General features: G+C 35.9%; 2 protein-coding genes and 1 long non-coding RNA gene across 4 annotated transcripts; all 3 read right to left on the bottom strand.

The window, feature by feature from the left end:
- Positions 1–57: 57 nt before the first annotated feature.
- On the bottom strand, positions 58–1882 carry LOC111912918 (uncharacterized). The gene is made up of 3 exons (XM_023908650.3): positions 1605–1882; positions 1088–1402; positions 58–984 (listed from the first exon to the last, which is right to left on the bottom strand). The coding sequence occupies exons 1-3, from the start codon at positions 1755–1757 to the stop codon at positions 259–261; spliced, it is 1194 nt and encodes a 397-aa protein (XP_023764418.1). The 5' UTR covers positions 1758–1882; the 3' UTR covers positions 58–258.
- A 5264-nt stretch (positions 1883–7146) lies between these two features.
- LOC111912919 (uncharacterized) lies at positions 7147–9252 on the bottom strand. 2 transcript variants are annotated; one of them, XR_006190832.1, is made up of 3 exons: positions 8499–9189; positions 8336–8414; positions 7147–8239 (listed from the first exon to the last, which is right to left on the bottom strand). It is a non-coding gene; the product is annotated as an uncharacterized LOC111912919 (long non-coding RNA). The 2 variants fall into 2 exon arrangements; XR_008231777.1 differs by having other exon boundaries at positions 7147–8414; positions 8499–9252.
- A 10441-nt stretch (positions 9253–19693) lies between these two features.
- Positions 19694–21838, bottom strand: LOC111912904 (uncharacterized). The gene has a single exon (XM_023908638.1). The coding sequence runs from the start codon at positions 21836–21838 to the stop codon at positions 19694–19696; it is 2145 nt and encodes a 714-aa protein (XP_023764406.1).

The raw sequence follows: 21838 nt of genomic DNA, 5'->3' as shown, positions 1-21838 counted from the left end.
AATCAAAATCAAGAGTTCAAAACATAATGCTTACTTCTATTAATTAACAATAAAGAATCACACTAAATTCCATCATGTATTGGAGAAATTCTTTTGCAATGAAAAATGTACCCTTTTGGTTCTTCATTACTCAAATCTTCATTTTCTTCTCTCTCTTACAATGTATTTGAACTCGATTTACAAACTCCAAACTATAAACCTTTTTTACAAGTAACTCAATACATATGAGGATGAAAGTTATTCCACAATACAATTTTCCTACCAATTCACATCAAGTGTAAGAGCCTCAGGAGCTACAAGAACAGATGACAATTTAGTAAAAGACATATTTGCCATCAAATTACTCCATGCATATGAATCTACTCCAACAAAAGGCTTCATTTTCTTAACAACTATTGGCATTAACCTCCTATTTTCAATTCTTGCCAATACATCAAACCATACATGCTCAACACTAGGCTTTGTTCTCCATTCTTCCATAGTAGTCCACCTAGTATCATTCATCCTAATTTTCCTTTCTATTTCAATCACAAAACGAAAAGCAGTTGATGCTTCAATCTTTGCTTTAAGTTTAGCCCCATAACCAATTTTATCACCTAATAAGCTCTTCAATACTGTTTCCAACAATCTTATCCTCAACCTCAATGATTTAATAGGACATGGTTGTTTCTTATATGTATGTGTGGAGTAACATTTATCTGGTAGTAATTCAATAACATGATTGGATAGAAGATTTGATGTGATGTGTGCACCTGGATTTTGAGTCCTGAAGGCAACTACAGATGAAGATCCAGAAATTCTTACTGGAAGTAATGGTGTACATGTCATGTATGGAAAGATATGATCAATAAGATTATGTTCTGAATCTGCTTGTTGTCCAAGATTTGATGTTTTAAAAAGAGAGACTTCATTTGCATTCTTCACTTCTACAGTTACGTCTTCTCCAACAAGTATCCTCTTCAGACCAGAATGTGATGTGTTCCACTGAAACACATTGTAAAGAGAGGTATAAACAAAACCTCAAAGAAAATTAAAAATAAGAAAATTTAGTAGGAATTAGGATGGAGGTTTGGAGAAAGGAGCATACTGGTAGTAGCAAAGACATCTCATTGTCTCCAGAAACTAGTAATTCAACAGGCCCTTCGATTTGAATTGATCCAAGAACTGCTTTTGAACTCACTTCATTAGCCATAACCTCAAAATCGCCTTCTTTGTCTTTAAATCTCTTCCATGAAGAAACATTATCCACCGAATTGAATACATAATCTTTCTTGTTCCTTAACAGAAACTCAATCTCGTATCTCTGCAAATTCCCAAACTTAACCTTTTCTATTTCCAGATTCGAAACCCTAAAGTCCTCCGACTTCCAGTGTTCAGTAGCAGATATTTCTCCTAGAATATCCTATAATAAAGAGCAACGAAGTTAATTATCAATTGAGGTGAGCTATTTGTAAACACTTTGTTCAATTCGTCAATTGACTGAAGATTATTTGAACGACTTTTATTTCGAATTTGTGAATCAGAAATAAAGTTGCAAATCAAAAATTGACGACAGTGACACTATAAGAAACACATTCGAGTTAAACATGAATCGAGTGTTTTACCTTTAGGAAAAGAGATGGTTGAGGGCGAAATTCGTCGCTGATTTTCGGGTAGATGAAATGAGAAAGATTAAACCGTGTATAAGCGATTGCGTGTGACAAAAACAGGAGCAAGAAAATGATTCTAGTTATGATCATTGTCGTCATCATCATCATCTTGGTTGATTGAATTCTGGTTTTTGGGAGTTTGATTTCCTGTTCTATCAACGAGTGGAGAAAGAACGTTTTGCTTAATTTCAAGTGAAACGCTATTTTCCCACTTTCCAGATCTGGTTATGATTGTCAATTACGATTATACCCGTTTTTTGGACATGAATTATGTCTATGCCCTTTCTAGAATTAAAGAAATGAAAACCAAAAAAAAGTCTAATTCACATTGTCAAGAAAAAAAAACCCTTTTAACAGTTTATTCTTTAATTTTTTTGTCCGAATTATTTTCAAAAATTTTAATGTGATGAGTATTTAGTATCAAATTCTGATCTAGTATTGGTATTGTATCAGAACTGATACCAATACTGAACTGTACCGTGTCGAATTTAAATATATGTAATGGCACTGGTCGTTATTAAATTGTAGTTTTATTGTTTTCGGAGATAACTCACCAACAGTTTGGGGTTATGAATGGTTGTTTTACGACCCATCTATTGTTTTGCGGTTCATTAACTTAGAATATATAATGTTCAAAAAATCAGGTTATGCCATTCTCATATTGTTGGTTATTTTATCACCAAATATATTTTAGTGTAATGGACTTAACAAATGTTTCAAAAATAATGTTTTTTTGTTATAATACAAGTTAGGAGGCGCGAAAATGCACACTTGTATTTACTAAACATTATTAGTATTGAACTCTAATTCTGATTTTAAGAACAGTACAAGGACTAAATTGTCATTCTTGAAAAGATTAAAATCATTTTCCATTTATCCGTTGTTCGGATAAGTTAAGGAAACGGTATATAGATTGAAACACAGAGAAAAATAACGCATGGTTCTTCTTGTTCTTCAGCTTATCAAAATTGATTTTGATTTTGTGCCTAAAATCAGAATTGTTACTTCAGGAATTATCCTAGTTTGGATTTCGTGATACCCAAGACATATAGGGTCGAAATATCAAACAATAAAATTATTTACACGATTCCTATTTGTGATCTAGATTTTCTATAACCCTATTTTGAATTCCCCAATACATATCGGCTAACCTACCAAAATCGTGTTATGTCTTTCGTAATGGAATATGGTTTCAAGCAAGTATATATGTATTTATCATAAGTTTAGAGAATGCAAGATGGTTTATATATATATATATATATATATATATATATATATATATATATATATATATAGAGTTAGGTTCATTTGAGACCACTTATATTTTGTGAGACCGTGAGACGCATTTGTTTATTTTTTTTTATTTTTTTTATTTTTTTTAGTTAATTCATGTTCCGAAAATAATATTTAAAAAAAGAATTTTTTGATTTTTTCATTTATTTTGCATTTTAAAATTATTTTTAGAATATGTACAGTGTAATATTCTATTTAGAATATTTCACGTATTTTTCAAAAAAAATAGAATTTCTTTTTAATTTTTTTTAATTTTTTTTTTATTTTTTTTAGTTAATTCACGTTCCGAAAATAATATTTAAAAAAAGAATTTTTAGATTTTTCCATTTATTTTGCATTTTAAAATTATTTTTTAGAATATGTCAGTGAAATATTCTATTTAGAATATTTCACGTATTTTTCAAAAGAAAAAATGGAATTTTTTTTATTTTTTTTTATTTTTTTTATATATTTTTTATATTTTTTTTAGTTAATTCAAGTTCCGAAAATAACATTTAAAAAAAGAATTTTTGGATTTTTCCATTTATTTTGCATTTTAAAATTATTTTTAGATTTGGTCTCACGGTCTCACAAAATTAGAATGGTCTCAAATATATATATATATATATATATATATATATATATATATATATATATATATATATATATATATATATATATATATATATATATATATTAAATAATCGCATTGTATTGCATTGTATATACCACAAAGTACTAACCATATTATATTTACTTATATAAAATTATGTTATAGTAAGGTCTAAAATGCTCATCATGATTCCAATATTTGTATTTAACGTTACGTTTTAATATATATATATATATATATATATATATATATATATATATATATATATATATATATATATATATATATATATATATATATATATATAAAGAGAGAGAGAGAGAGAGAGAGACAGAGAGAGAGAATTATTAATTAAAGTGTCGGTTTAAGTCTGCCTTAAAAACGACATAGTTCGTCTCAACTAGTAAAAACTTAAGGTTTTACATTGCCGTTAAATCACACCATACAGAACCTTATATAATTGAGATTTTTTGTTTATTCTCATTTTGTATTAGTGTTGGATGTAGTTCTTTGTGTTTATGTTAATATATTTCTTTAAGGCTTAATTTTTTTAAAGGAATTTTATCAAAAAGTCCTTATGTTTAAGGACTCATAATCGATTTAATTTGTATTTTTTTTAGTTAATTACGTCACAAAAACAAAAAATTATATTCATTTTGACCATTTTACTTGGTTAACAGGTCATCTAATTTTTAAAAATTACATTTTTGGTCTAGATTTTAAATTTATTTCAAATTTGGTTTGAATTTTACATTGTTGGCACCGATTTTAAAATTTTGTTATGAAGTCATCTTAAATTTAGTATTTTTACATTTTTTTTAAATTTTGTTTTGAATATGATTTTTTGAATTGTAAAATCGTATTTATACAAAAAAAACATATTTTTACATAAAAACCTTCATTTTCTATATAAAATCTTTTTTGTAACAATTTTGTATGCAAAATACTTAATTATAAAAACATGTAAACATATTTCTATATATTTATGTATTTATACGCACACAAAGAGGTGTTTTATATATTCCTTTTATAAAAATGTTTCGATACATTTTTTTATAAAATCATGTTACTATACACTTTCTTTATAAAAACATGTTTGTATATATTTTTGTAACCCATGTTTTTTGTATACATTTGTGTTTTTTTATAAAAAACGAAAAACGTTTTTATATACAAATGTATTTATTATAAAATAGGTGTTTATAAAAAATATATATACAAATACGTTTCTAAAAAGATATATATACAAAACCTATTTGTATGCATATAAAACATGTTTAGTATGAAATTGGTGTTTATATATATATATATATATATATATATATATATATATATATATATATATATATATATATATATATAAATATATATATATATATACTAGCCGTTTACCCGCGCCAAGCGCCGGGTGCGGATATTTTTTTTAGAAATTAATTTTTGGAGACGATTAGTTATTTTGCATAGCAGTTTACTACATCTAAACAATTATCAATAGAAGTCATGTTAGCAAAAATGAAATCAGTAAGAACTAAAAATGAAAAGTTGAGATTCTTTACAAATACACATGAACACATAGTTCAATGTACATTATTAATCGTGCAACACTTATTTATACACACATTAGATGTATAGACGTAGATCTTTAGGTGTATTTATTAAAAAAATATTCAAATATTTATATATTGTAAGAAAATAAATATATGAAAATTTTAAATATTAAATATTTAAAAATCGAAAACTTAGATCGTGAAATAAGAGTTTGATAGTTACTGTTTAGGTTAAAATAAAAGTTTGTTATTTCTGGGTTCAAAATAAAAATAAGTTACTCTTTAGGTTAAAATAGAAGTTTGTTACTACTTTGAAGTAAAAAGAAAGTATGTTCTAATTTTAGGTTAAAATTTAAAAATATGTTGTTGTTTTGTGTTAAAAATATAAGTACATTGTTTTTGGGTTAACGATAAAAGTATGTTCGCACACGGCGAATAGTTTGTTTCAGCAGATAGTTTTAACACAGCTATTAGTTTCCTTTAAGCGCGAGGTATTTCCTTACGATCTTCCACAGTTAATCTCAACATAAGCATACCGATTTATTTATTGAATGTTAAAATACGATTTTCAAGAATAAATTTTCCTACTTAATGTATTATGTTATGTTTATAACCAGTATACATTTTTTTAACTTTTTAAGAACAAATGTTCTTAGATACCCGATTTATAAAAGGTTAAAATAAAAATAAAAAAACAAACAAACTATTTAAAAAATGAACCTTTCTGTTTCATCAAAGTCAAACGGGTTATAGCATACGTATTTCATTCAATTTTAATTGGCTCATAATATTACCAACAAAATTATATCCACCACCAAATGCTTGTCATGTACCTGACCACTCTCTAAAATGTTAAAAACTAATCAAATGCATGCCAAGTGTGTTGGAGGGATTTTAGTGGCTACACACCATGCGTATACTTTCTCCTATTCTTTTGTAGCATTGGCACATTACCTTCTTTCCATTTTAGGTTTCCAACTTAGGTTTGCTGAATACAAATTGAAAACTGAGTTCGTAATTACAAATTGAAAACTGAGTTTGTAACTCTAATGTGTCTACACATCAATGAGAGTTAACACTTTCCATTAGTAATTCTACAACATACACACAAGTTAATGATAACAAACTCCTAAGTATAATGTTATAATCAAAATAATCAATTAAATGACCCTAAAAATTATCCAAGAAAATATTACTTCCAAGTATTTATTATTGATTCTAAATCTGTTTGTATTTATCATTTTTTTGACCAAAATGCCCTTTTCTTCCAAAAAGTTCCCGAACAACATCAAAGCTATTACCCATATAACTTTGAACAAGATTCTCATATCCTATAACCCTTTAAAATCAAAATTTACATTTATATATCATCTATTCAAATAAATCAAAAACTCAAAAATATCATAAATAATTTGAATTCATTTCGCATGCATTTTTATTTGATGATCAGCCTACTCTTGGCCTTCAAAAAAACTCAAGAGGTATCCTACAAAGTCATCACATGTACCAAGAATGACATATGATCTTAAAAGTAAAATAATGAGTAAGCTTAGGGTCAGGTTCAACTAATAATAAAAAAAACTTTAAAAATAAATAAATAATGTCAACTTTTTGTCTGTTTAAAAGTACAATGCTATAATATTATCATAAACTGTCTAATAGTATAAAACATAGTCAGAAATGTAAATTTTTCCATGATTGTATCAGTAAAAATGGTAAGTTAAGTATGGATGGTAGGAGGCCAATTCTTGTAAGAGGTAATATCGATCAGATAATGCTCTTTTTGCAAGTTCCATTTTCAGGTTCCGTTACTATGGAAAGCAATTACCAACAATCTAACACTAATGTCCAGTATAAAGGGAATCACAAATCCTCTCACTACAGTCCCTTCAAGTTTAGAATGAGCAATTTGAGAAGCCGACTCTTCCATAACATATCCTTCCGCTGTATTCTTGAATCAATTAAACATGAATCCTTCAATGACTATTGCAGAAGTAGTCATATTTCAAAATTGACAATACATACACTAAGCGACAATTGATTTTATAATAAACTTAGGGTAACATACCAAAAATGGATGGAATTTATTACCTGAAAATCAAGAAAATTTGTAAAATAATCCCACAAATCTATTTACAGAAATCATAAAAAAAACATGTATACTCAAACCCAGCAAGAATTGTTTATAGTGTACTATATTTTGCCTAATTACTAACCACAATTTCTTCAGGTGTATAAGAAATATCACTCTCCTCCTCTACAATAAGTTATAATTTACAGCATGATATTGGTCCAACGACTGCGTACAATGATCCTTCAAACAAACTGCATGACTCCAAGTAATTTTATCATCTGTTGCACAAAAAAAATCAAGGGAAAAAAGATTCAAGAAAATTAACTCATCAAGCTACCAGAGGCTACCTGCACCCAATGTACGGAATCAAAATATCAATACATACGTGGTGTATGGAACTGTAAGCACTCAAGATCAGGATGAAAATGGTCCAAAAATTACAGCAAATGAACATAAAGCCAAACAAACACAAACGAACATTCGTATCCTACAATCTGCCATAAACCCATCATTTACATCCATCTATTGTAAATAAAAACATACACAAACATTTACCAAAAAAGAATTTTATACTAAAACATTACACTAAAAAAATTACCAACTAAAAGTTTGATATGTACTCCAAGCTTCTATTTTTGTCAATTTTTGCATTCAGTGTTGACCACCTGCAAGCTATAATGAAGACAAACGTTAAGACCGGTAAAAACAGAAGCTTGGGGTTAGCCTTTAGAAGCATAGTAGGGTTATGATCATATATAATTGAGCAAATAAGCATTGACTACAAGCATATTGAATGCTACTGGAACTATCATATGAAAAAACATCGATAAAAGGTCACAGGAATACAAGTAAAAACTCATTCTAGTCAATTTATCTAACCAAAAAAGGAAGTTTTCCCAACAACTATTAATTACTTCAAAAATCCAAACAAAGAAAGCATGATCTAAGAGTTGATTCCCCTGAAACCACAACCATTTATCAGTGAGGGAAGAAGCGGCAACCACTGGTGGTGAGGGAAGCAGCGGGTCAATATCTAGGGATTATAGGTTCAACACAACCAGTATCTTTATGTGTAAAAACGAACCTGTAAGGGATGTGATAGAAAAAGAAAATGAAATACCAAAATCACAAATATGAAATGGTTTGTTCAACTCAATAAAGCAATAAAAAGGAGGGTAACCTGTTAAAATTGTAAAACACCACGAAAAACCGGAGGTTGATTCAACATTCGTCGGATGGAAAGTTCCAGATTTTTGGACCTGGAAAACAAAGTCAACCATGGTTTGTTCAACATTCTTGATAAGAAACCCCATAAATCAATCCAAGTAAAAAAAAACCCCAACCTTTCTCTTGTTTTTTCAATACACCCTTGGAGGACTTCAAGACCATCTAAGCCCTAGCAAATGAAATCGAAACCCACACACACACACCGGTTAACACAGACAACAAAAGGAAGGTGATAGGGGTTGACGTTTTTGAGCGAGACAACAGGAAGAAGATTGATGAGTGAAATGGCAGTCGTAGGGGTTCATTGCATGAGAAGTAGTGCGGGAGCAGATGGAGACAAAGATAGAAATATTTGGCGGTGTAATCGCATAATTGGTGGTGGTGCGGTATGGGTGAAATAGTGGTGTGACACAAAGGGGAATGAGAAATCATTCATGATGGGGGTTTTTTCTTGTTTATGGTGTGTGATGTCTGGTGGCGATGGTGGAGCCAATCTAGGGTTAGGGCTTGCAGTTAACAGTGTCTGGTGGTGGCATTGATGGTGGCAGCGACATAGAGTTAGGGTTTCTCATCTAGACATAAGGTAGAAGCAGGGCTGTAGACGCCGGTGAAGGTAACGACAACGTCGGGAGGGTGGCAATAGCGACGAATTTAGGAGGGTGGTGGCAACGGACACCTATCAGAGATTGAAGAAAGTAAGGAGGTAGACGGAATAGATTTGGAAGAAACGACGACTGATAGTGGGTAGAGGAGATTAGGGTTTTCCACAGACATAGGAGAAGCTACGACCATACGTTAGATGATACATTCGTGTATACGTTTTACTAAGCTTAATAGGATTGTACATGGTGTTATAAAATGTATACCTCTTAATTTTCAAGATATGGGCAATATACTTAATAATATAGTAAAGATATATATATATATATACCTTAAAAAGCATTTACAAAATTTTGTTGAATTTTAAGAGCTACAAAGCTTATAGTTTATGCATATAATCTTATATGGTCGATAGCTGAAAAAGTCAAGATAAGAAACAGACCTCGAGCTCATTCAACATATATTCCACCTATTTTTGCTAAAACTACTCGATGCAATTCAAAATGAATTGACTAATTCAAATTGTCTTCCCCTTCACTCAATGAAATCCACCACCACACCATCATTCATCGCTATTTAATCATCATCAATGGCTGATATTTTTTTGCCTTCGACCAGCGTGACCACCATTCTATCATCGTCTGCAAGAGAAATCCTAATCAAATTCTATTTTAGCTCCTTTAAAAACCATGTCGGTTCCACCACCACCCATCTCTGCTTCTCTATAACCCTAATTAGCCGTCAGGCACACCAGCTTCACAGTCTCACAACATACCTGGAGCACACTGTCACAGGATGCTTTAATCACCGTGCGCCACTTAGTATTTTCTTTGACCAAGGCAGGCTAACTTCGATGGCTTAGATGTATTAACGATTAAAGGAAGCAAGAGAAACGACAAGAAACACTTCTAAGAAAAAAGCTTCTTTATACAACTTTACTTCTTACAAGAGAACTTCGTGGATGCCTTGGACAAATGAGTCCTCCTCCTATTTATAGGCATCCTACACCTCCTCAAAGGGAAGTTTCTAGATTTCGTGTATTCCCGAGTATTCTAGATTGTTCTTACAAGATCTTTATCTATATACAAAGTTCTACACAATTCTATTCTATACTTTTGTATCCTAGAGAATTCTAGATCGTTCTAGGGACTTATGGTAGATTATTACTTGTTCTATCATCTTCTTGATCGGTTTGGAAGATTCTAGAACACCGACTCGTGACACCCTCCCCCACCGGAATCCTTGACGTCCCCGTCAAGCCTTGGACTTGTATGCTTCAATCTTGTCTTTGAACTGCTATAAGTCTTGTTCTCGTTCCCAACTGGATTCCGTATCGGGTTGTCCCTTCCATCGAACATAGTACTCGGTCCAGTTGGGTGATCCTCTTTTGCGAATTATTATGTCGGCCATAATTTCGTCTACTTCCTTATCAAAGGAGATCACATTCGCAACTGGAGCTCGTTGTGATTCACTCCTAGACGGGTCTTCTTCATCTCGATTATAAGGTTTAAGGAGACTTACATGGAATACGGGGTGGACCTTTAAGTGTGTTGGTAAGTCGAGCTTATATGATCTTGTCCCGACCTTTTGGATCACCTGATACGACCCTTCATATCTTCTTGTTAAGCCCTTGTGTACTTGTCAAGTGGACTTGAACATTCTCTGGGGAAATTTCACCATCACTTCGTCGCCAACCATAAATTCACGCGTTTGTCTGTTTCTGTCCGCCCACTTCTTCATGTGTTTGGCTGCTTTGTTCAAGTAAGACCTTGCTATGTCAAGTTCCTCGTTCCACCCTTTAGCAAATGTTAGGTCCAGTATTGTGTTGCGTCTATTGGGCTCGTTAGCTAGTCCAATGTTTATCTCCGGTATGGGTCTGTCCATTCGTGAGTTTTGTAGGGTTTATTATAAATAGATGCTTGCATGCGTCCTAGAACGCAGGGATTAGAAACGATTAGATAAGTATTTTCAATCATATTCATTGTTCTTATTTTGTAACCCTAGAATCCTCTACAGCGGAAGTTCTTAGTCGAGCTCTGCTGAGGATTGAGTAATTGAATCATTCGACTCATTGTGATCCATACTTGTGTTATATTTCACTGTTTTTTTATGTTCTTTATTTACCTGTTACAAAGATCTAATCGATCAAAAGAGTTTTTATAACTCATCAATTGGTATCGGAGCGGGAGGCTGTGTAATCGATAAACATCTTTTCTGTGAAAGAGTTTACGATTAGGGTTATTCCGCATTAACTGATATTTATTGAGCCGTCATTCCATAATTGACGTAACTCAGCATTTATTTGTTTTGCCCTAATATTACGTATTACAAGTCTGATCTTTCAAACAGGTTAAACGATCAAGCATGGACGAGTCTCAATCTAATCCTATCAACATCTCAAACAGCTTTGGTTCAACGACGAAGATTCCTATTCTTTACACCAAAGATTATGAAGTCTGGGCGCATCATTTTGAAGATTATGTCATCGGATCTGAAGATAATGGATATCTTATTTGGGAAGCAATCGTGTCTGGACCATTCGCTCACTCAGGAACATCAAAGATCATCAAAACTCAGAAAGAATATAATGATCTGTTAAAAGATGTAAAAGACGTCGCTCAAGACGAAAAGGAAAAGTTTCAGTGCAATATCAAAGCATTGAGACTAATCTGATTCGCTCTTCAATCTGATACATTCAGGTTAGTGAGTTCCTGCAGTACCGCTAAAGAAATCTAGGATAGGTTGCAAGAGCTTTATTCCACAGATGAAGATTTGGAACATTCCATTCAGACGTTGCTTTTATCTGAGTTCGGTGAATTTAAGCAGAATACTGATGAAACTGTTACTCAGACGTTCGATCGCTTCAATCATCTTCTTAGCAAGATGATCAAACATGATATAGAAAGGAAGCTGACTGAACAGAAGGTTACCTTTTTGAATGGCCTAAGATCCGAGTGGAGAGCTGTCGTATCCACAGTCAAAGCTCATGAGCAGTTCAAATCTTATTCGCTGGCAAAGCTGGTGGGAATCTTGAAATCTCAAGAAAAGATTGTCATGCAAGAGTGTTTTTTCAAGTTTGGGGTCCTTGGCCCTCCTGTCTAAAAGCAAAAATGTGGTAGAAGATGAAGATCTGAACCTAGAAGACTATGATCTTACTTCTGAAGATTATGCAATGATGGTGTCTAATCCAAAGAGGTTCATCAAGAAAAGGTTCCCTACCAATAAGAACCAAAATTGGCAGGGAAGCTATAGTTCTGAAAAGGTTAGGGAGAAGCCAAAGACAGAAGAACCAAAGAAAGAGGCGAAGGCTGAAGGAGATTCTGGCGTCAACTGCTACTACTATGGAGGAAAGAACCATTATGCCAAAGACTGCGTTCTGAAGAAAATGGCAGAAAAGGATGAGGAGAAAGATGAAGAGGCTATGTTGATGAAAAAGCTGGAAGAGATCAAGAGGAAGAAAGTTGCTACTAACCCTTCTATGAATGCTCTTATTGTACAGGGTTCGACAGAGGATGACGAGTTCGGTGGCGTGTAGGTGTGGTCAACCGACTCAGAGGATGATGAAGTCAGGAAGCCATCTCATGGAAAGGCATATGCTGCGAGAGGTGACGAAAGCAGTGGGAAGTGTTTGATGGTGACTGATGTATCTCACATGAGGGGATACAATACAGTCGGTGGGAATGAGGACACCAAGGAGCGAGAGGACTTATGTTTCACATCAAAACCTCTCAGTATGCAGATCAATGAGCTTGATGAATTGATCAAGAAGGTACAATCTCTTTTTATTTCATTTAAAGTCCCACAGAAATCATATGAAAGAGAATTAAATAGCTTAAATTCAAGAATTTCAAATCTGGATAGTTGTTTAACTCAAACACGGGTCACCAATTCTAACCTAACTGACCAAATAAGCAGGGTGTCATCCAAGAGTGGGGAACGAAGGATGTGGATAGAGCTGAAGGATTCAGAGCTGATTAAGTCTAAGGACGAAAACATTTATTTACAAAGAGACAATTTAAAACTTTTGAAACAGAGAAATGTTTTTTGTTTAATTGCTAAACGTCTTTATACTAACATCACTCAACTACATCTAAACTGTGAAATAGGGCAGAAAATTCATCGTATGATTTTACCCTTCCTTGAGTTTAAGGAGGATGAAATCAATGTTGAAGCATATAACTGCGAAAGTGTTGTATCGTCTGATGATGTGAATCCCACCTATATGTATGGTCTGGACAAAATCGAATCTTTTATAAAGTCCAAGGACCATAAGGACATGCTGAAAAACCTTTTGGATGAAAACGATAAACTGAAACTAAGGACCGAAACCATACAAAAATTTGACTCACTGAATGCCAACTTAAGCTCAGAAAATAAAATTGATGTTGAAAACGCGTCTGAGCTTAATGAGGATGATGATATGAGCGTAATTTCTGTAGAGGATGAAGTCGATTGTTCTGAGTTTGTCAAGAGCGAACCCGAAAACCACAAAAATCTTATTTCTGAAAATTTTGTGGAGTTTGCTCGATTGTCCCAAAATAAGTCCCCGATTCTAGAAGAAAAGGTTGTTGTGTACCAAAAGGTGAGAACAACACCAAATCAGGTATATAAGGTCACATGAGTAACCGAACATCAAATAGCCGAACTCACTGCCATAGTGAACGAAGATAATGCATATGGTTGTGATGAGTTTTTCTGGTCTGCTCCTATAGATAATGCCGACGAAACTGTTGGTCTGTCAGAGCGGACATCCTAGAAAACCAAAGGCAGATATGTGCCAGAGCCACTAAACAAGCCTGACAACTTCGATGTGCCAAGCACTAGTGGTACAAAAGAAGTTCCTGTAGAAGAACTCACTTCCACAAACGAAACATCATCAGTGAAAAGTGAACCGGTTGACAAGAAGCAGAAGCAAAAGGCTAAGATTCACAAACAGCCAAAACAAGTGAAGGATCAAAAGCAGCAAAGGAATCTGAGATACAAAAAGAATCTCTCAGATTGAAAGCAGTTTTGGTGATCTCAAAACGCTCATTTCTCTTATCATAACAAAAATTCAAAGTCAGAGAAAAGTGTTGTCAGGCCGCAAGAGGGCAACAACAACCGAAAGGACAAGTTCGGTTCAGAGAGCACCAGCAACCGAAAGCATAGGTTCGGTTCCGAAAGCAAAAGCTACCAAAGTTCAAGGTTCGGTCCCTCTAATGATCAAAAACAAAAGGGTCACTTAGAACCTCACGTCAGGAAACATTCTCAGTCCAAATTCTCTCATTCTAATACTTCTCATTCTAAACCTAATTCTGTTCCTGCTCAAAGTTCAAATTCTTCAAAGGATTTGAAAGGAAAATCGAAGGTTTCCACAATCAAGAATGACCGAAAGCAGTCCAAGGCCCAAACGCCAAAACCTGAAACCAAAACGACTGTAACTAATCCTAACAAAATCAAAGTATACACCATTAAGAAGAAAGATGAAACGACATTAATAAAAAGAACATATCTTGTTGATGTTTCTCTTACTATTCTTGTTCCTGTGAAAGGCTCACGTGGACCCAAGAAACCTTGGGTTCCTAAATCTGCTTAATTTTTGCAGGTTATTAGTGACGAGCAGTTCGACGAAGAATGGTATATTGACAGTGGCTGCTCACGTCACATGACATGAAGGAAGGAAGAGCTAAGGGAATTTCGATCTCTTCAGAATGGTGGGAATGTCAAGTTCGGGAACAACTCATATGGAACGATAAAGGGATATGGGATGATAACCAATGGAGATTTCACTATAAGAAAGGTGGTGTACGTTGAAGGGCTACAACATAATCTCATCAGTGTATCTCAACTTGTTGGAGGTACCGGTCTTAAAGTTTCATTTGACAATGAGGGTTCGGAAATCGTAGAGAAGAAAACAAACAGGGTGATTCTCAAATCAGAGCGCAAAGGCGAAATGTTTCCTCTCAATCTCAAACCTATCAAAGGAAATCCAACTATTTGTCTGTTATCCAAAGCTCATTCTGATGAAAGCTGGTTGTGGCACCGAAGGCTCTCCCATCTCAACTTCAAGGATATCAACAAGCTTGTCACTGGAGGTCATGTTCGGGGTCTTCCATTACTCAAGTTTGATCGAGAACATTTGTGTGCTTCATGTGAAATAGGGAAGCAGAGTCGTCAAATTCACCCATCCATTATAAACACTAAAGTTGTCGAACCACTTGAGTTACTTCACATTGACTTATGTGGTCCATCATCTATCGAAAGCATTGGCGGTAGCAAATATGTTCTTGTTATTGTTGATGACTTTTCACGTTTTACATGGGTGTTATTTATGAAGCACAAATCTGAGGCCACTCTCAAGCTAAAGATGTTTATTAAGCAGGTTGAAGTGCAACTGAGAAAAGTCGTTCGCAACATCAGGAGCGACAATGGACTGGAGTTCAAAAACAAAGAATTTGAAGACTTTTTGGCAGAAAAAGGAACTAGTCATAACTTCTCAGCCCCCTACACCCCTCAACAGAACGGTATTGTCGAAAGACGAAACTGGTCCTTGTGTGAGGCGGCCCGAACGATGCTAAGTTTCGCTTCTCTACCCTTATATTTCTGGGCTGATGCTATTGCTGCAACATGTTTTACGCAGAACAGGTCCTATCTCAACAAGCGGTTTTCTCTTACTCCTTATGAGATCATCAACAACAGGAAGCCGAACGTTAAATTCTTCCATGTATTCGGCTCACGAAGCTTCCTCTTCAACTCTAAAGAACATCGTAACAAGTTCGACGTTAAAGCTGATGAAGGAATTTTTCTGGGATAATCACTCACTTCAAAAGCATACCGGGTTTTAAATAAGCGTTCGAGGAAGATCGAAGAAACGTATTATGTGACTTTCGACGACTGCTACGTCAAAAAGCTAAAGACCACTGAAGAAGCAATTGGAGAGATCTTCACTCAAACAGGTCAAGTCACGACCTCGATTGCTAATTTGTTTGAACAGTTTGTAGAACTATTTGATGAACCTGAGAAAGCTACTCTCTCGGAACCCAAGGCAGCAGACAACAAAGTCGACCATCTGAAGCAAATCGTCGAAGATGCCGCCAAACGAATGGGTGAAGGAGAACATGTTCCAAACGAACCTCCAAAGCATGGTGCTTCAGTTGAGGGGGGAGAATCTACCTTCTTCAAAACAACCGAGCTCACAAATTGAGGGGGAGATTTCCATTCCAGTTCCACCCGAAAGCTCAATACCACCCGAAAGCTCAACACCACCCGAAAGTCCTGTAGCACCAGAAAATCCAGCTACACCTGAAAGCTCATCAGTCGAGGGGGAGAATGCCGATGTGTTTTACGACGATGATAGCCAATCTGAATTAGAAGAAATGGTGAATGATGAATTGGATCCATCCTATGATCCAAATTACCCTCCTCTTGTTGAGTGGACCAGAGATCATCCTGTTTCACAGGTAGTGGGTAATGTCTCTGAAAGGGTCCTGACCCGATCTCAACTGAAGGCAAAGCAAACTTCTCTATTCTCCAAAGTAGAGTTATGTATGTACAATTCTTTCGTCTCAAAAGTTGAACCAAAGATAGTTAATATTGCTCTTGATCACTCTGACTGGGTTCAAGCTATGCAAGACGAACTCAACGAGTTCGAAAGAAACAAGGTTTGGCGCCTCATTCCAACTCCTAAAGACGCCTCAGTTGTTGGTCTCAAATGAGTATTCAGAAATAAAATGGACAAGGAAGGCAATGTGATTCGAAACAAAGCTCGTCTCGTGGTGAAAGGATACTGCCAGGATGAAGGAATTGACTATGAGGAAACTTTTGCTCCGGTAGCGAGGCTGGAATCTGTTCGAATATTTCTGTCCTATGCTGCAGATAAGAACTTTGAGGTCTACCACATGGACGTGAAATGCGTCTTTCTGAATGGAGAACTTGAAGAAACCGTTTATGTGGAGCAACCTCCTGGGTTTGTCAATGAAAAGTACCCCAATCACTGCTATATTCTGGACAAAGCGGTTTACGGTCTGAAACAAGCAACTAGGGCATGGTATGAAACGCTAACCAAGTTTTTAAAGATGTCAAAATTCAAACAAGGATCGGTTGACCCAACCTTCTTTCGTAAGAAGGAAGGTAACCACCTTATGATTGTTCAAATCTATGTCGATGATATCATCTTTGGCTCAACGAATCCTAGCTTAACAGCTGAATTCAGAAAGCTGATGGAGACTAAATTTGAAATGAGCTCAATGGGTCCGATTAACTTTTTCCTTGGTTTAAATATTAGACAGGGACCCGAAGGCATCTTTATCAACCAGGAAGCTTACACCAAGACTCTTCTTGCTAAATTTGGCATGATGGGAGACTCAAAAGTTAAATTTCCAATGGCATTCGGCACTAAGCTTACACCATCCTTGGAGAAACCGGCAGTCGATATTACGTTATATCGTCAGATGATTGGTTCTTTAATGTACCTTACTGCTAGCAGGCCTGATATAATGTTTTTTGTTTGTTACTGTGCTAGATTTCAGGCAAATCCTCGTGAACCCCATATGCTTGCAGTGAAGAACATACTCAGGTATCTGAAACGAACCACCTCTCTCGGTTTATGGTATCCATCAAACTCAGGTTTCTTCGTTCAAGCCTACTCAGATGCAAACCTTGGAGGTTGTGTTTTAGACAAGAAAAGCACCACTGGAGGCTGCCAATTCCTAGACGGGAAGTTGGTTAGCTGGCAATCAAAGAAACAGACATGTGTATCTCTGTCTACAGCTGAAGCAAAGTACATCGCAGATGCCTCCTGTACATCTCAAGTGATTTGGATCCAAAGCCAGCTCCGGGACTATGGACTCAATATGAAAAAGATCCCACTATATTGTGACTCAGAAAGTGCAATTAGGATCTGTCATAACCCAGTGCAACATTCCAAGACCAAGCATATAGCACTGAGGTATCACTTCATAAAGGATCATGTGGAAGATGGGAACGTCGAAATTCACTTTGTTCGAACCACTGATCAACTGGCCGACATCTTCACCAAAGCTCTTCTTGAAGCTTCTTTCAACAAAATTCTACAAGGGCTAGGAATGATGGAATCGGAGTCAGTACCAAAGATTACTTCTCAAGATCAAAAGTTGGAAGCGAAATAGATCGAACGTTCGGGTTCGGGTCTCGTGTATGCCGAAATAAACCGAACGCTCAGGTTCAGGTTTTATTCTGGTGTACCGAAATGAACCGAACGCTCGGGTTCGGTCGTATCATCTGCTCTTCGCTTATCACTCAAAGGTAGTTTCTTTGGTTGTAAATTTGTTGTATTATTTTTTCGAATTCATTTATCTTATTATCAAAGTTCTTTTCTTTTTCAAACTTATTTTTTTTGGCACCCGAAATAGACCGAACGCTCGGGTTCGGTTCCAATTTTTTTTCTTAAAAACCCGAAATAGACCGAACGCTCGGGTTCGGTTCCAATTTTTTTAAGTGTTTCCATTTTTTTAAGTTTTTTTTGAAATCAAAAAATTCCAAATTTTTTTTTACTCTTTTTCTTGTTTTCTTTTCGTTACTTCAAAAACTAGTTAAGTGTCCCTAGAAGCATGCTGCTGTATGTGTCTAAAGCCTCACCTGATTCTGAATAATAGCCTTACTGACTTGGTACGAACAAACCTTGTCTTCCCAATTAGGCTTTCATATTTATTCTAATCATGAGCTACCTAACTCTCTTCTCACCTGAGATAAGAGTTTTCTGTTTGGTCCCTATTTTAACAGCAGATGTACTTTGAGTTTCTTTACACCATCTACACTACTTTTCTTCATCTTATTCGCTTCACAAACGTAACCCTTGAGACTCTCAGAAATTACCACTGAGGTTTATGGTTACACAATTTCTGTGTTCATGATCTTAGTCTCGTGTCACTACGTGCTAAGTGAAACCCACAATTCAATTCCTACTAATGAATTGACGGACTTATCCATGGGGATACAAAGTAAAATCTCTAATTTCCTTTTGAGTGATTTCTATGAAATTGTTAAAACCAATAACATTTCTTCCCTTGGAATCCAGTTTTATTTTTTTTTTTGAGATTTTACATACATTATTTTACCTTGCCACTTAAATTATCTCCAACCCACTTGTTCAACAGACTACACTGGTCTCACAAGTACTTCGTTCGATTTCTATCTTATATCAAGATCAGGAATTCTGAATTGAAGCGAAAGCCACCCAAATAAACCTAATTAAAAGAAGCCTTTCAACACTTCTTAATAAGTGTCTGATCGTTATTCAACGGGAAACCACACACACACCTTAAGGTCTCTCTTGACTTTGAAGGAAGAGATTCGTGCCCGAGATCCATTGTTTCGTGTCTTTATTGACATCACATAATCCCTCAAATGTGTTGCTTTATTTCTTTTTCTTTTACACACTAAGCACGAAAATCTTTTTGATTTTCCATAATTCCGATTTCATTAGTTACAAGGCATTTTAATGGGATTGGCAGTTATAAACGGGTTGTGGTTAATATTAATCCACGTGGGTAATTTTGCTTTAAAGATGCCGTTAAAACAATAAGATGATAAAATGCTGACTCAGGCGGGAGTCAAATCAATTTGATTTCAAACGGCGCTAGAAGGCCAGGCGTGCGAATTGGAAATGTTTCATCTAAAAATGGCGCCTGATGGCAAGGCGTGTAAATCGGTACTGACACTCTCTCTCATGCGTAATCATCGGCAATACCAACTGTCACGCTCTGAAAAACTCAAACGTTCCATACCTGGTCACACATGTTGTCTTTGGCTCGTCTCCCACTGCTATGCGAACTTGCCAATACCCCGATCGTAGATCTAACTTTGTGAACCATCGAGCATTTGTGAGTCGATCGAAGAGATCGGAGACTAAGGGGATTGGGTACTTGTTCTTCACGGTTACCTTATTCAAGGCTCGATAGTCAATACACATTCTTAGACTACCATCCTGTTTCCTTTGGAACAATACTGGGGCGCCAAACGGAGCTTTGGAAGGTCTGATGAAGCCAGCGTCTAGTAACTCCTTCAACTGTTTTCTTAGCTCTTCTAATTCCGGTGGTGCCATTCGGTCCGGTCTCAATGCTGGTGGCCTTGCTCCTGGTTCTAATTCTATCTCATGATCTACCTCTCTTCGTGGTGGTAGTTTCTTGGGTAATTTCGGTGGCATTACCTCTTTAAATTCCTCAAGTACCTTCTTGATTTTGTTCGGTACCTCCATTTCCGGAAAATCGACTTCTTCTTTTAATATGGCTAGGAATGTCACCTCGCCCCTTCGAAGGCCTTTGCTAAGTTGCATGGCTGAAATGATATGGGAATTCTCCTTGCTTCTTTCTAAGGGAACAATGTGAATTGAGGATCCCTTGGTGAGGCGCATGGTTTGATCTTCAAATGAAAAAGGCCAGGCTTCGTCTAGGAATTCCATCCCAAGCACTATGCAGTAATCATCCATAGGGACTACTGTTAAGTCTATGGTTCCTGTCCATCCTCCAATCTCGATGGGCACATTGTGGGCGACACCAAGGATGGGTTTGGATGGGGAATTTACTGCTTTCAGCCAACCTATCTCCTTGGTGTATTGAATATTCCTTTTCTTGGCTTCATTTTCGGCAAGAAAGTTATAAGACGCACCTGTATCGACTAGGGATTTAGTTGTCTCTCCATTTATTTTAGTCTTCACGAACATGAGACCTCCTCCCTTCTTTGGTTTTGTCTCTTCCTTAGCCACCGAGTTGAGTAGACGCATCGAGCTTAATTGTTGTTTGTCCCTTTCTTCATTTTCATCTTCAAAGACCATGGCGTTGAAACTTTTCTTCTTGGGACAATCTCTTATTAGATGGGGACCGTCACATAAATAACACTTCACCTCCTTACGAGTCCCTCCTTCGATCGCCTTTCCTTTGAAAGTTGAGGGTTTGACAGCAGGTCTATCGTCCCTTGGTGACGGCCTTGGTGCAGCTTTATCTCCTCCACTAGTCCTTCTAATCAATGCATCTCTTCGGAAGTCCATAAGGTCTTCCGCTACAACAATAGCTTCATCAATATCTTGGACATTCCTTCGCTTGAGTTCGTTATAGGCCCAAGATTGTAGTCCATCTTGGAAATAAAATAACTTGTCTTTTTCTTGTAATTCAGGCAACTCCAGCATTAACGCAGTAAATTCTGCCACATAATCTTTAATTGACCCAACGTGTTTCAGCCCTCGACGTTTCTTCATTGCTATATCTTCGGCGTTATGGGGACAAAACTGCTTCTTGAGTTGCCTTTTGAACTCATCCCAGGTCTCTATGGTGTACAACCCTTTTTCTATATCGTTATGCTTCCGCCTCCACCATAGGGCGGCGTTCTCACATAGGTATAGGACAGCCGTGTCTATTTTGGGCTTATTGTCCTTTACCCCGATTGCATTGAAATAACATTCTACGGACCAGAAAAATTCTTCAAGAAGTTTAGGGTCACGCTTACCTCCGTACTTCAGGGGTTTAGGTGCATCGGCATGTGATGTCATCTTTGTACTTGCTCCTCCAGCAATTTCGGCTTTGCACAAATTTACTTCGGCTTCTAGAGTAGCTACCTTCTCACGGAACTCATTCCGCACGGTGTTAATACATCCAAGGACTTCTTCCTTGATGACACCGATGGTCTCCTTCAATCCATCGCTCGTGTCACTTATCTCGGCAACGAACTGATTGACGATATCCTTCCATTCAAGGATCTCACCGACGTTAATCTCTGTCCTTGTAAGCTTGTTCTCTAAGCTTGCCAAGGCATCTATCGATTGGTCCCTCTTCCTAGACTTTCTTCCTTTCTCTTCGACGACAGGGGGCACATTTGCGACTTCACTACTTCCTTCTTCCGTAGTCAT

The sequence above is a fragment of the Lactuca sativa genome, chromosome 4, assembly GCF_002870075.4.
Source record: "Lactuca sativa cultivar Salinas chromosome 4, Lsat_Salinas_v11, whole genome shotgun sequence".
Taxonomy (NCBI): Eukaryota; Viridiplantae; Streptophyta; class Magnoliopsida; order Asterales; family Asteraceae; genus Lactuca; species Lactuca sativa.
Note: the sequence above shows the minus strand (reverse complement) of the source record. Positions and strands in the feature narration are given on the sequence as shown.